General features: G+C 35.4%; 1 protein-coding gene across 1 annotated transcript; it reads right to left on the bottom strand.

The window, feature by feature from the left end:
* Nucleotides 1-915: 915 nt before the first annotated feature.
* Nucleotides 916-13,681, bottom strand: TBC1D16 (TBC1 domain family member 16). Its single transcript, XM_019046157.2, has 7 exons — nt 13,120-13,681; nt 12,066-12,279; nt 10,072-11,345; nt 8,252-9,069; nt 7,514-7,620; nt 5,973-6,189; nt 916-4,898 (listed from the first exon to the last, which is right to left on the bottom strand). The coding sequence occupies exons 1-7, from the start codon at nt 13,217-13,219 to the stop codon at nt 4,710-4,712; spliced, it is 2,919 nt and encodes a 972-aa protein (XP_018901702.2). The 5' UTR covers nt 13,220-13,681; the 3' UTR covers nt 916-4,709.
* Between the last annotated feature and the right edge of the window lie 286 nt (nt 13,682-13,967).

Below are 13,967 nucleotides of genomic sequence, written 5' to 3'. Positions count from 1 at the left end.
TTCAACTTAATGTGGATTGGTCCCTTCCTGATGTTCCTTTCGGTTCAATTGGCTTAAAAAAGTGGGAACTTTAATTCTTGACCGAAACCGTTTTTTTGTATCCGAAGTAATGAGTCGTGGCCCCATTTTTTTTTTAGTTTCGAGCCGAGAACACGATGGATTAAGTAATTGAAATTTGGATTTGATGGCCGCAAAGCGAAACCACGTATCTCTTGTCGTGACGTTGTACGCTTCTTTTATACATATACTCTACTTTTCTTCGGAAAACAAGTCAACGCTAGTATAATTCTTTGAAAAATTCCTTTACGTGATTCATTTTTCTGTTATCAGAATATTTGGATTTTTCGCTTATTTCTTTTCAAAAAATGAAAAAGGAGCGGCAATTTTGAAACATCGCAACGATACGCACTTTGGCCATCAAAATATTTCGATGGATAAAGTCGACGAAAAAACGTATATCCGCCTGTGTCGTCGCTGAGATCTGCTTATGTTTTATTCTCCTAAAATATTACCTACTGGCCAGTTATTATTTTACTCGAATCTTTCGGTGAATTTTTTTCTCTCATTCAAGAAAATTCACCGGAAATGTCAAGAGTTATTTTGGTTAGTTCTTGTAAAAAAATCAAAATAAAAATACATAATGAGAATACAGTCGAAAATTTTGAAACGTTTCGATGGATCTGCTCATTTTCATTTTTAGTCCTACAAACTGCAATACCATGATAACTTCGGTTTGGCCTTTTTTCGGGAAATTTTGTGCCAAAATGTAAAACATTCCAGTAGGCTATGGCGCGAGTGTGGAAATTTATGCCTAGTTTTTTATACTTATCGGAGTGGGTCTGTTAAAGGGACCCAAAAATTAAATTCCTACGGAAATTTGGACTGGCTCTGTGGCAGTTGGACACAAAATAAACATAATTTTGAAATTTTGTTGTATTTTAGTGATAAAATTCAGGACAACAAGAACAAATAAATAAGATGAAACAAGAAAGAAAATAATATAAATACTTATTACTAGTCTGTAGGTAAAATGCAAAAATATGACTACTTAGATTTATCAAAAAGTTTTTGAGAGAGAAGAGAGGAGATTAAAAGCCCTGAAAGAGTGAATGGTAGGATTCGAAAACTAACCTTTATAAAAAAAAAGCAACAAAATATCAAAATAGTTACGGCTTAATTCTGCGCTGCCAGAAACCTGAGATGAGAATTAAATAATTTTTATGTACTCAGAATAATGAAAAAAAGCTACCAATTTTTAGCATTAATTGAGAGAGTAGGTAAAATTAAGGAGCAAAATATCTAATTGAACAGGAGTAATTGATTCAGGTTGAGCTGGGCTGGTTTGACATTTAATCAGATTTTCTTCAAGTACTGTGGATCCAAATGGACACTTGATGAGCTATTGAAATTACACATAAATTATTCTTTTTGCTGTTTTCATACCTATGATGTAAAGTAATTACAATTGAAGAGGGTAAAAATTTAGAAATAGGTGAAATTTTTCTCATTTTCGTCACAGCTATCCAACGGATTACACTAAGTGAAAATAAAGAATTATTTCAAAGCCTTCGCATCTATAAGAGTGATTTTGGCTACGTAACTAGTTGCAGAATAATTAGAAGTTTTGATGGGCATGAAGTTGATTAATTAGGTATTTTACCTGCTACAGCTCTTGGCTAATTGATTTTACGACAAATGAAATGGAAAATTTTGGTAAAACATATTTATCTTCTCTCCTTCTTCACAATGCCAAATATTCAAATTGATGGTAAATCAGACTAAACACCAATATCTGCTTGCAATGCTCTGAATCAACTGTCAAACTTCATTATTTAAACTGGAAACTCAGCACTGAAATTTTTTGAAGACTCCTGTGATGTTACTTTTTTTTGTGATGAATATTTTATGAGAGCTTGAAGAAACAGGGTCGGTTTGATTTTCTCCGAGAAAAAATAGATGTGAGCAGAAGTTTTGAAACGATACAATTGAGATGGGTGTTATTCTTACTAAACCATCAATACAAGGACTGAAAATTAAATTATTCTAATGGCCTCAACGAAATGAACAAAAACATGAGTAATGATTTAGATGGAGGCAATATTAGATCTACCTCAACAGTAGTTTTAATTTTAAAAAAGTTTACAACTAGAATTACTGTAGTGTGGGAAATTATCGAAAACCTAGAGAGAAGTTGGGTGATTCCGCCAACGTATGATAAATTTCAGACTAAACTGAAATTCTCATTTAAGAGAGAAATTAATCAAAGCAGAGCACACATTTTCTCTGAAAAGAGTTATGCTGTTTGAAGCCACACTAGTTACGGCTAATCAGCTACTCCGGAAAATTTGGGGGCCAGAGGAAACCTCCAAAGTCAGGGAAAAAAGGAGAACAATTTTCTAGACACCCTGACCAAGGTAAAGCCCTGAATCATCATCGTTTTTCTTCTGTGAATTAAATTGTGGGTATCCAATTTGAAATGAATCGAAAATGTAAGTATTGTAATTGTAAATGTATATTGTAATGAAATACATTAGGAAAAAATTTGGTGTTTGCAAAAAGAAATGCGTTTTGGGTCTAGTTAGACCCATCATCAGTGCAGCGTAGCCCTCTGATTTTTTGTTTCCAAGCTCAGAGAGAAAATTTGTTCTCTCTTTGGTGCTATTTCTCTCTTTAATGATAATGTCAGTTTTACACTGAAATTTAATGTACGTTGGCAGAGTGACGAACATTCTCTAAACGACACGTTCATCAAGCTGCAAACCACAACCTATTTAAAATCTACTAGTCAAGCGGATAAAGTTGTGGAATTTCTATTTGTAATTGAGGGCATTAATAAAAGAACCTGAGAGAATGCGAGAAAATTTAAGATACAATTTCCATATGATTTCACAAAAAAGGAATCGAATGGATCCATACTGTAGTATTTCAAAAAAAAGAAAAGAAGAGAAAACCTTGATGTTATTTAGGGATAAAGTATATAATAACTCTGCATGTTTAAAAATTAACGTAAAACTGTGGTAACATTAAGAAAGATAACTCACTAAAGACTCTGAAAAATACAGCTGCAAAACAACATTTGGCCACAGAAGCACCTGTCCCAGACTTAAAACTTAACTTGGAAATAACTAAAATATTGCAGGGGGTCAATTAAAAAGTTTGAAACTCAGTGGACCTAAAATTGCCTTGATTGCACACAGGGTACCGAATCTTTCAAGCTTTCATATTTTCACATTCCTTCCCATTGGCTTTTACAGTTATCATACGGACTCTCCACAAAATTTCCCACCAATTTAAAAAAAGATGACCTTAATCTTCTTTGTTCCGTTAACTTTCTAGTTGATGGATTGGTTGATTATCTTTCAAGTTGGAGCCTACTAACCGATAAAAATGGTTCAACCACTGCAAATATCTGAGAGGCACTTTGTGCACTGTACATATTTGATACACTATAGCTTGAGAACTTAATAAGTAAATGGCAGAGAAGTGATGGTCAAAGAAAATTAACTAAGAACAAATACTCAACAATATGAGTTATCTTATGCGTAAAATAAAAGCAGTAAAAAAAAAGAGAAAAAGAAAGAAAAAACACTGATAGAGGTGGTCAGTCAGTGTAAACAAAACTGCAAACAGGGGATGTAGAGAAAGTTTTTAAGTACAAAAATTGCCTCTGAAATGAGTTTACAAGAGGCAGAGTTCACATCAAATTAGTTGGATGACTTATGCTATGTGACAGAAACTCAATCAATATCCAAGCAAAAAAAATATTACACCATTCCCGTGTTGCAAGATTTACTGAAGCAATTCACCTTTTTCACAAATATGACTGCACAATATCCACCATAAGCCTTGCTAGCTTTTACCAACAACGGCAACAACCTTTAGAGAAAACAATGAAAGTTTTCATACAGTTTCTAAGTACATAAATATAAAAATTGCGAGTAGAAATTTTGCACCTTAGAAATGAAATTACATTTTTAATCTGAAAACCAAAGAATATACCATCATCAGTTTTAAATGGAAACTTCAGTGGGTCAATTTTTTGAATCTTAAAACAAGTTCTCTATTGAAACTTATGAATGGGCAAAGATGAAAAGGCTTTGTCTAAACTTTGATGTACCGGTAACCTTAGAGTTTCAAACCACATCTCTGCTGATACTGATTCCATAAGCTTGGCATTCGAAAAGGTTATATGGACCGTGTTTAGCAGAGAGGAACAAAGCCACGTCAGCTATTACCAAGTTTAATTGGGCAATTTAATTTTTTACAAGAGAGTGTTTGCACGGATTCCTTTGAAAATTATAGGGAATTCTCTTCGTACTACGTAAAAAATTCACTGAATTTTGCCTAAAAATCCGCACTTCTGTGTTCATGTAAGAAATTAAATTGCCCAATTAAATTTGGCAATAGCTGATGTGGCTTGGTTCTTTTCTGGCTAATGCAGTCCATATTGTTCTCTCCTAATTAGTGTACATTAACCATCAAATTACAATTATGTGACTGGCACAACAGATTCATTTTGAGAAAAGACGGCGGATCTCCAGCTGTGCTTCAGGAGTTGAGCAGCTAATTTGGCGTAACCACTTCTCCAGCTGGGATATATCGGATTTCATACACTCATAGATAGAGGCTTTTAGGTAACAGGAGTTTCTTAAAATATTGAAACATTGGAACAATAGTTTGTTTATGGCATGAATGAGATTTGATAATGACTAGCTGTCTGGCCCAAAACATCCCCTGTACGGACATGGGGTCTCAGGGCAGTACGTGGGGTCATCCAGACACTTAACAGAGGGCGTGTGTGAATTGTCCCACATTCCCGGACCACTATATTGACAGAGCATGGCCAAGGAACAAGGAATGACTAGAAGTTGTCGAAATCTGTACAGTAACCATCGAGCCTGCAAAAGAAAAAAAATACGTGAAAAATGCATGAATAATTATTTTTGAAGCCAAATGAAAAAATAGATGAAAAATTAATTTTAACATTTCCTCAAAACTTTCACAATAGAGACAGAGAAAAAAATACTTAAGGTATGAAATTCTGTGTCAACTCCAAAACAGGATTTTCAGGTTTCAGTTAATATTGATTTTGAAAAAAACTGATGTCCCCTCAAAAAGAGCCAAAATTTATACAAATTGAATTGGCCGATGAGAATAGATTTTTAAGTTAGGTGAATGGCCTGCAAGAAATTTTCCTTCACTTTTTCTTCTCTTTTCATGAGATATGCTCATGATTTTTTGTAAGAGAATTGACACAATGAAAAACATATTGTTTTTAAGTAGTGTCAGCATTGCTCCAGTATTCAATTTGACGAAAAACTAGGATTTATCAGAATTTTTATTTCTCTGATCCAAGGTCATGCAGATTTTGGGTTCATTTTCATACTGTATAATCAGTTGTATTTTTATCCCAATTCAGAGTGTACCAGTGATCGACAAAGACGTTTCAGTTGGAGTGTATTTTTTTTTTGCTTCCTTGTTCCACTTTATTTTAGTGAAATCTATTTTTTTATGTATCATGGGTTGTTCATGAAATTTTGTTTTCCATTTGTTTCAAACAGTTTTTACTTTCTTGATGAGTAGAAATGCTGGATTTACGAACAAAAAAGCATTTATGTCTTGCATAAGAGTAATTACAAAATATTTTTGGTGCGCCTCCTCATTTTGGAGGGAGTTTGATGCAATCTGCGATATTTTACCGGAGTTCAAACCCTGTGTGATGGTTCATTTTTAATGTTTGCCTGGTACTTTCCATTTTCAGAACTGTTCAATACAGTTTGGTTGCATCGAGCTTTAGATAAAATAGTAAGATTTTGAAGATGCAATTTTGGGCGTTTTCCATTGAAAAGTTTATGTTCACAGGGCGACACCAAAAAAACAAACGCAAGACATTATGGAGTCCATAGGCTCTTGGCAACTACAATTGCATAATCTAAGTGTTCCCTTCAAAGGGTAGAAAGTTACATGCTTACTTTTTTTAGGATGAGAACACCATCCATGTACATAGAAAGAGAGCTGAAATGAAGAAGCATCTCATCCGTCCTGAGATCTTGAGCAATAACATCTGGAGAGTAGGCAGCAACGATGGCCAGGCAGATAAAAAGATGGAAATAGTCAATCAAGTAGTTCGACCAACATGCTTCCCAGATTTGAAAGACAATGGATTCAGGAAACTCGCGCTTGAAACATCTGAAAAGAACATATTGATATTAGAGGAAAGAAACTGTAAAAGTTGGTTCAAGTGCAAAAATTAAAAGAAAGTACAACAAACTCCAAGCAGATTATCTGAATAAATTTTGTGGGAAATGCATAATTTTTTTTTTTTTTTTGTATTTTCTCTCGGCGGAAGTAAAACGAACTAATACTTCTTCCTACTCCCCAAATGTTTACCTTCCCGAAATGTACTTGCTCGAACTCCTGTTTCACTGTTAATTTTATTTGTAAAAATTAATACATCATTTTTTTCCTTCAATTGAGGCACTGGATGCGAAAAGGGCACTTCTCGATTGCGGTGTTTCAGAATCTCTGTTGCCAATTAATCTCTTGGAAAAGAATTTAATGAGTGATTTTTCCAGAATTCTTTCCACAGAGAATTTTAGAATCATGAGGAATATTCAGTAAAATTTTTAATAAAATGGATGCGTTCACTTTCCTTACAATGAATGAAATAGTTGAGGAGACTCTGAAACACTACAACCGAGAAGTGCCCTTTTCGCATCCAGTGCCTCAATTCTCCCTCTACTTCATTAAGTTTCAAGAATACGAGTGTCAAATTAAGCTGTTAAGTAGTAGCGTTTGCGTTATCTAAACTTTCTGTTATCTAAACCAGCCGAAGATGATCCAGAGTCAAGTGTAATACATTCTCATTGAGTGAAAAATAAAAGAGAATTAATTTTGATGCCTCCTATTTGATGTATCCTCAATCCGTTTATCCTTTATTTAAACATATTATCCTTGTTCCCCAATCAATTTCTTAATGAACCAAAAGGTCATTTACGTATATATTCAAGAGAGAGAGAGACACAATAGCCTGAATGCAGACAACAATAAAAACACACTAAAATACAAAAAACAAATGAGTATACAAGGCTAGAGGAGACATAAAACAACCAGGACGTTTCGGAAGTTTGCACTGATTCCTACCTCGGTCAGTTGCATGCTCATTTTCTCGTTTTAATTTTTACATTTTATAGCTCCTGTTCCAGTTGAGAATGGGCGTGTAATTGGCCCGAAACGTCTCGGTTGTTTTATTTCTCCTCTAGCCTTGTATACCCATTTGTTTTTTGTATTTTAGTGTGTCTTTATTGTCGAATGTATTTATAGAGGAGATCACAGGGTAATAATTTAAACAACTCTGCAGTGGATATGAAAATAAAATCCAAAAGAAGTTGTTCATAGTTTTTTGGAACATTTAAGTGATATTCAATTATTACATACAGAATTAATTAAATTATAATGAGACAACTCTATTCATTTCGTTTGCAACTCAACGAATGCAATGTTTTCTACTTACAACAGTATCCAACGATGACAGAATAGTAATTCCATGGCATCTTCATGTTTTAAGAGGTGAGAGTAAAAGGCAGGTACCATTATTCGAATTAGCTCACGAAGGTGTCGCTGTTGGAGATAAAACCAAAAAATTCGAAATTATCAATAAGTACAATTGTATACATTCATTCAATTAACTCATTGCTCATGGCTACCAAATCGATGTAGCTATGTTTATTTTCAATGTTAAGTGCTTACTTTCTACCAAGAAAATAATAGAATAATGAGCATAGCAAAGTAAAGTGAGATCTTTAGCTCACTTAAAAAAACTTTCTTTACAATTTCTTTCTTTTTTTAAAGGAGAAGAAGAAAAAAGAGACTACGTACCCACAATAATCATCAAACAAAACAGAGGAGAAGTAAAAATGCGCCACGAATCCTCCCTCAAAACAAAGTTTGTTTTGACACATTGCAAATTTAAGAAAACGATGTAGTATTTGATGTCTTTTTCAACTCTCTTTTTGGCCAGCAGTACGAGGTAAGATATTGATGACCCTTTTTTTCGCTCTAAATTTAAATATGTGCATATTAGGAAGCAATATCATCCCCCCCCCCAAAAAAAAACCCCTATGGAGCTGAAATAAAAAAGCTGAATCATTCCCCAAATCTGTAAATTTTTTCAACGAAGGTGAGAAAAAACTCCATTAAATTCAACCTGATTCATATTTTTTTAAAAAACTTAAATAGATGCAAAACTCACCAAATTTTTCTCCATATCAGCGTCTGTTGGAGTGCAAACAAAAAGTCTTCGTTGCATCAAACCACAAAAGCACCAAAATGACTCGCTTTCATCTCGTATTTCTGCCAAAAGAGGGGCCAATAAATCAGACATCCCTTGTAGGTAACCTAGAGATGAATCATAAACTGCATAGTTTAATAAAATATTCTTCATAGTTTCCAAATTGGGATTAGTATCCCCGGCATAAAAGGGGTTGTTACGATCTGTCCTAACGACATCTTTCTCAATGACTGACTGAACATTCCGCATGAAGTTCTCTTTGTTGACTCCGCTGAGCTTTGATCTACGATGGATGATTTCTTGGTACTCTAATTTCCGTATCTGCACGATTGCTTCTCGGTCTGCGAACGTGGAGCTATACGGGTAGATCTGGAGTAAAAACGGCCAGACCGTTCGTCGCAGATTTTGAGGGAGACCGTTGAAGAAAACAGACTTTCGCAGGAATAATGGATCTTCCAGTTGTCCGACTTCATTGAGTAAGTTGCACCACAGCTCTTCTGTTAAAATCGGAACTTTACCTTCTTCTGGATGGAGATCGTCTTTGTTTACCTCAGGACGACAAATCATAAAATGACGGTAGGGGACATCTTCTGAACTGTTAACGCTGCTGGGATCAAAGTTGGATAATCGGTTCCATTCCTGCAGAATTTGAGCCAATCTATCCAAGCCTCCATGATGAAAATGCAGAATTTTGTACTGACTTTCTCTTGAGGCAATTACTAACTGACCAGAGGATGTATCACCGTTGCTGAAGAACAACCTCAGAGATCGCATTTCACCTGTAACAAAAGTAGATTAAGAGATAGGCAGTTTGTTGGACCATAAGTTATAACATAGTTCCAAATGTCAGCATCTGACTAAAGTAAAGAAAAAAAAAAAAAAAGAAAAAAAAAAAACTTGCAGCTGGATGAATACCTACTTCAAACAGCACTATTTTGCTGAGCTCATGCATGTAGATGCTCATGTAAATAAATTTCGTTTTTGGTTTTTCTATTCCTTTATATTTTCACACCTCTTCAGAATGACAGAGTAGCATGCAGTGCACTTCTCTCAAAACATTTATTGAGCCCTTTAGAAAAAAGTCTAAGTTGGGTCTCATCAGTGCACCGGAGTTTTTTTTTTACAAATTCTGAATCATTTCCTGTTATCTCCTGGACTTCTTTATGACCACCAAGGTTAAATTGCTAAGTCAGTCAAGGTACCAATCAGCATTGAACTAAGTATTTCATTTTATGATTAAGAATTTAATTGATTTTACTACGACAGAGGTAATTCTTGCAAGTGGGCATTAATGAGTTTAGCCATTTAAATGTAAGTAAAATAATCAATGTGTAGGAAGGCAAGCTGCCTTATCTGGAGTTGTTCATCAAATATGGATGAAAATAGAGGAAGTCTCGGGTTAATATCTTGAAAAAATGCCACTGTTCTGCGAACAGATTTCTCAAATGTTGATGAAAATCAATGAACCTGGAGAGTTCTTGTTTAGAAATCAGTTCTTTAAATAAACAAATGTGAAGATCAGCTGTTAATTTCTGAACATTTATCAAGAAGAAGGAGGATAGCTTGGATTTTAATTGATTCTTTTGAATTTTGCTAACAAGCACTCACCCAGCACTCCGCTTAAAACACTGGGCCTTTGTAGAAAGATGCAAATTTTAAAAACATATTTCCATACCTATTGTAAAATGCCCCAACTTTTTCAGGACCTGAATACCCTTTATGATATAGCAACAGAGTGTATTGTGCCGTAGTATAGGGTGATTCAAACAGTAAGGACTTACCTAAATCTACAGAAAATTTTTGACAACTACGTTGAATTTGCCGTATAGTTGCAGGAGATGCCGAATTACTCTCTGGCAAGTAACGTCTTCTGTTCAAGTACTCAGAGGAGTAAGTCCACAATGGTGCGCTGGATTCACAACTGTTCGAATCGCTGCAATCAGAGGGTGACTTTGGGGGACTGACTTCCTTCTCTGCTGAATCATTGGTTGAGTCAATGCTTGTTGCATTGGTAAAATCACTGCTTGATGAAAAACTGAAAGCACTCGATTTTGAAGGAGAATTTTTTATGCTTGTAACATCTTTATTGCTGTCATCTAATGAAATATGCCCAGATTTATCATTTCCACTGGAGACGTTACTCTCCAAAAGTAATGAAGAGCTAACCTTGGCACCATCTTTATTGCACAGGGGAGCTCCTGAAAATTCAGGTTTATCTAATTTTTTATGACTAGAATCTAAATTTAATAAAGAGTCCTTTGATATTGTACTGAGTTCCTCTCGAGCACTATCTGCTACTTCTTTTGTGGCACATACATGAGATCCTTCACATTTACACTCTTGGTCGAGATCAGTGCTAGCTTTGGTGCAACAAGAGACATCTTTGACTATGGAAAGGGTAGTTATACCGCTGTTTATGGCGTTCGTTTTAGTGCTTGACTCACTCTGGTCAACTGCTACTGAGAAATTTTTTAATGAATCCTTTCTAAATTTGCTGGCAGCGTTTTCTACTTCATTGAGAGAAGAACTCTCTTGTACATTGCAACTATCATTGTAATGATTGGCACATGAAATAATTTGGGAGGCAATGTTTCCCTTGCCTTCTGAATATCTACTTACAGATTCATCAAAATCCTTTGGATTACTATCTTCATTTGCAGATGAAGTACTAAACATTTTCTTAGAGCACATATCATCTGTTTGAGGATTTTCTTTACAATTCGTAGGCGTGAAACTGGCCTCTTCCATGGTGATTCTACAAATTTCATCGTTGTCTACAAGATCTACTTGGAGACTATACTTATCACTGAAGTTACTTTTGAGTGATTCCTGAATACTGCCGACCGAAACGCCATCATAATGTTCAGATAAATGACTTCTTGAGCTGGTAACTGAATTTTTGGTTCTCAGAATATCTCTGCACTCAAAGGATGGAGAATAGGACGGTGCTGACTCATGGCTGTCATAAGATGACACGCTCTGCACTGAATTTTTACGATTTGGAGACAGGGAATCAAATTTTGGACTAGCGCTGATCTTGCTACCTTGCTCTTTCCTGAAAACAAAAATAAAAATATTATTGAAATAGAATCTTACAGAAATTATTAACACACTATTAAAAAATAGAGAGGAAGAAGCAACATATCCAAGGCATAAGTTTGCAATCACATATCTCGTTTGCGGTGTCTGAAAATCTCCGCCTCTAAGGTATTTTTATGAAGGAGAACAAATTGACATCATTCCTTGAAGTTTTTGCAGAATTTTCTTCGCACAGAGAGGAAAAATCATGGCAGTTTTAAAGAATTGCTGTTGAGTAGTTTTCCATTTGAAAAATCAAGTATGATAGGAACTCTGTGACATCACAAAACGAGTTATGTGATTGCCGACTTACACCATCGATATATACACCACTTTTCTTGTTAGACTCATCTCAATGATCTTTCTTTCCTCTTAAGTCTTTTAAGTGTGACCTTTCATATTGCATGTATTAATCTCATAAATACTTGTAATAATATCGGGAGTGCTTTTAATAAGCAATAAGTAAAGAACCAACAAATAAATACTGTCTTTTGCCAAAGCCAAGTTTGAAAAGATTGGATATGTAAATAGGGAAAGCCAAGAAAACCGGTTCTACTGAATGACATTTGTCATTTTGAACCAAAGGTATGAATTTTTTCTTTTTTTTTTCTATCAAATTATTTGCATTCTTGAAATGCTCAATACAGTTGGGGTTTCATACAGAATCTACCCGGGTTGTACAGATAATCTGACTTACCTTCCCTTTGTCGACAGCTTCTCGACAGATGATGGACATTTTCGCAAAGTAGCATTCGGAATCCATGTTAAAATTAGAGTTGTATCATTGCAATTATCAAGTTCAGAATACTTATTGATACGTTGGCAACTTATGGTCAAGTATCCTGGATGATGAATAATTTCGGTCTCTTGACGAAGGATAGTTGGTGGATGAACACAAACATTGTTTTTGCCTGAAACAAGAATTAAATGAGAATAAACACCAATCGGCTATGATATGTCAACAGCTAAATTTGAAAAAATACGAACTTATCTCTGATTGCAACTATGCAGCTCTCTACTCATAGGTAAATTTTTGTGTAAAATATATTTGATAGGTATCCATTTACGCAACAGCGTAGAAATAGAGGTTTCATTTCACATATCAGTTCCTTTTGAATGCAGAGCTGTTTAGAGCGCATTTCAGATGACTTTCCCTCTTTTGTAGTAATTCCCTATCCTGCGCATGAAGTAGAGGAGAAGTTATCTGAAACGGGCCCGTATATTTTGACCTACGAATGCTCATAGTTTCAACGCATAACAAGATGATGCTCAAAGGTATCAAATTTTGCCCGATTTTATGCCACATTATAAAGGTCTTTAGCCTAGCTTTGATTTCCGATAGATCTGAGAGGCAACTATATTCTACGACAAAATTCGACCATGAATTCTTCGATCAGCAGAGGAAAACCTTTCTTCTTAAAGGTTACGATGTTACTGGGACCCAATTTTAACTCTCAAGTTTCTATAGTGCAGAATCCTTTTGGTAAAATTGCATCTCAAATGAAAAAGTGAGAAAGCATTGAGATGTCCCGTAACATAGTGTCCAGACTAAATGGTGCTAGTGATACTTTGGCCAGGCCTGCCGTGATAGCAAAGAGAGCAGTAAGTGCATGCTAGGATGAACTTCGAGACACATAAAAGCATGTGCTAATTATGGCTCTTACATAAATGCACTTCTTACTCTCTTTGCTATTATGGCAGAGGAGGTAATGGTATCATCAAGAGTAAGGTTGCTTGATTGGAATACTCACAGAATACAACTTCGCCCTCTTCATAGGATGTTACAGCGTCAGCATGTTGTAAATTTAACACAAGTTTAGATGCCCTTTTGAAAATATCAATCAAAGGCATCTTAAATGAGAGCGTGACGACCCATCAAACGGTAGAGTAGCAAGATGAAACTGGATCCAAATTAGGAGAAATCATGTCGATTGAAAGATGAGGCTATAATAGCGCGTACATGAGTCCCATTATAAAAGACGGCAGATACGTAAAATACATTGTTGACTTTACATTTGCCTGACTTTTCAAAACTGATCAACAACTAATAGGTAGGAGCTCAAAGTTCATTCATCGCTCATGAGAAAGACAGTGGATAGCAGCGAGTCTTGGGGAACTAGAGCAAAAAGCTTGAAATATGACTGGACAGATTTAAAATTCCATTGACAGATGGTTTTCATCATACCCGTGAAATACTCAAGAAATTAAACAAAACTATAGCTAAAAAACACACAATTCGTCCATGGCAAACTCACTTGACAGACAGCAGACAGACAGCTGTGTCAATTGTTTACAAAAATATAACTGCAACTGATAACGCAGGCTTTTACATTGTTGCCACGTCGAAGCTTGTAATTTTACTTCTCCACAATAGTCATTTTCCTCACACAAACGTCAACACCGCTTTATCGGCGGATCTTTGTTGTCATCTCTGTTATCTTTGTGTCTTTGTTCAGCACACTTCAAATTCAAAGTGCATAGTGCATCGTGCAGCTGCTGCTGCACTAATCCGCACTAATCCCCACGGCCGGTTTTCTCCCTTTGATTGTGCTTCAGTTCTGTCTCACAAATTCCTGAAGTATCCTTTTCTTAGAGTGCA

Source organism: Bemisia tabaci, chromosome 4, assembly GCF_918797505.1.
Source record: "Bemisia tabaci chromosome 4, PGI_BMITA_v3".
NCBI classification, from domain to species: Eukaryota; Metazoa; Arthropoda; class Insecta; order Hemiptera; family Aleyrodidae; genus Bemisia; species Bemisia tabaci.
Note: the sequence above shows the minus strand (reverse complement) of the source record. Positions and strands in the feature narration are given on the sequence as shown.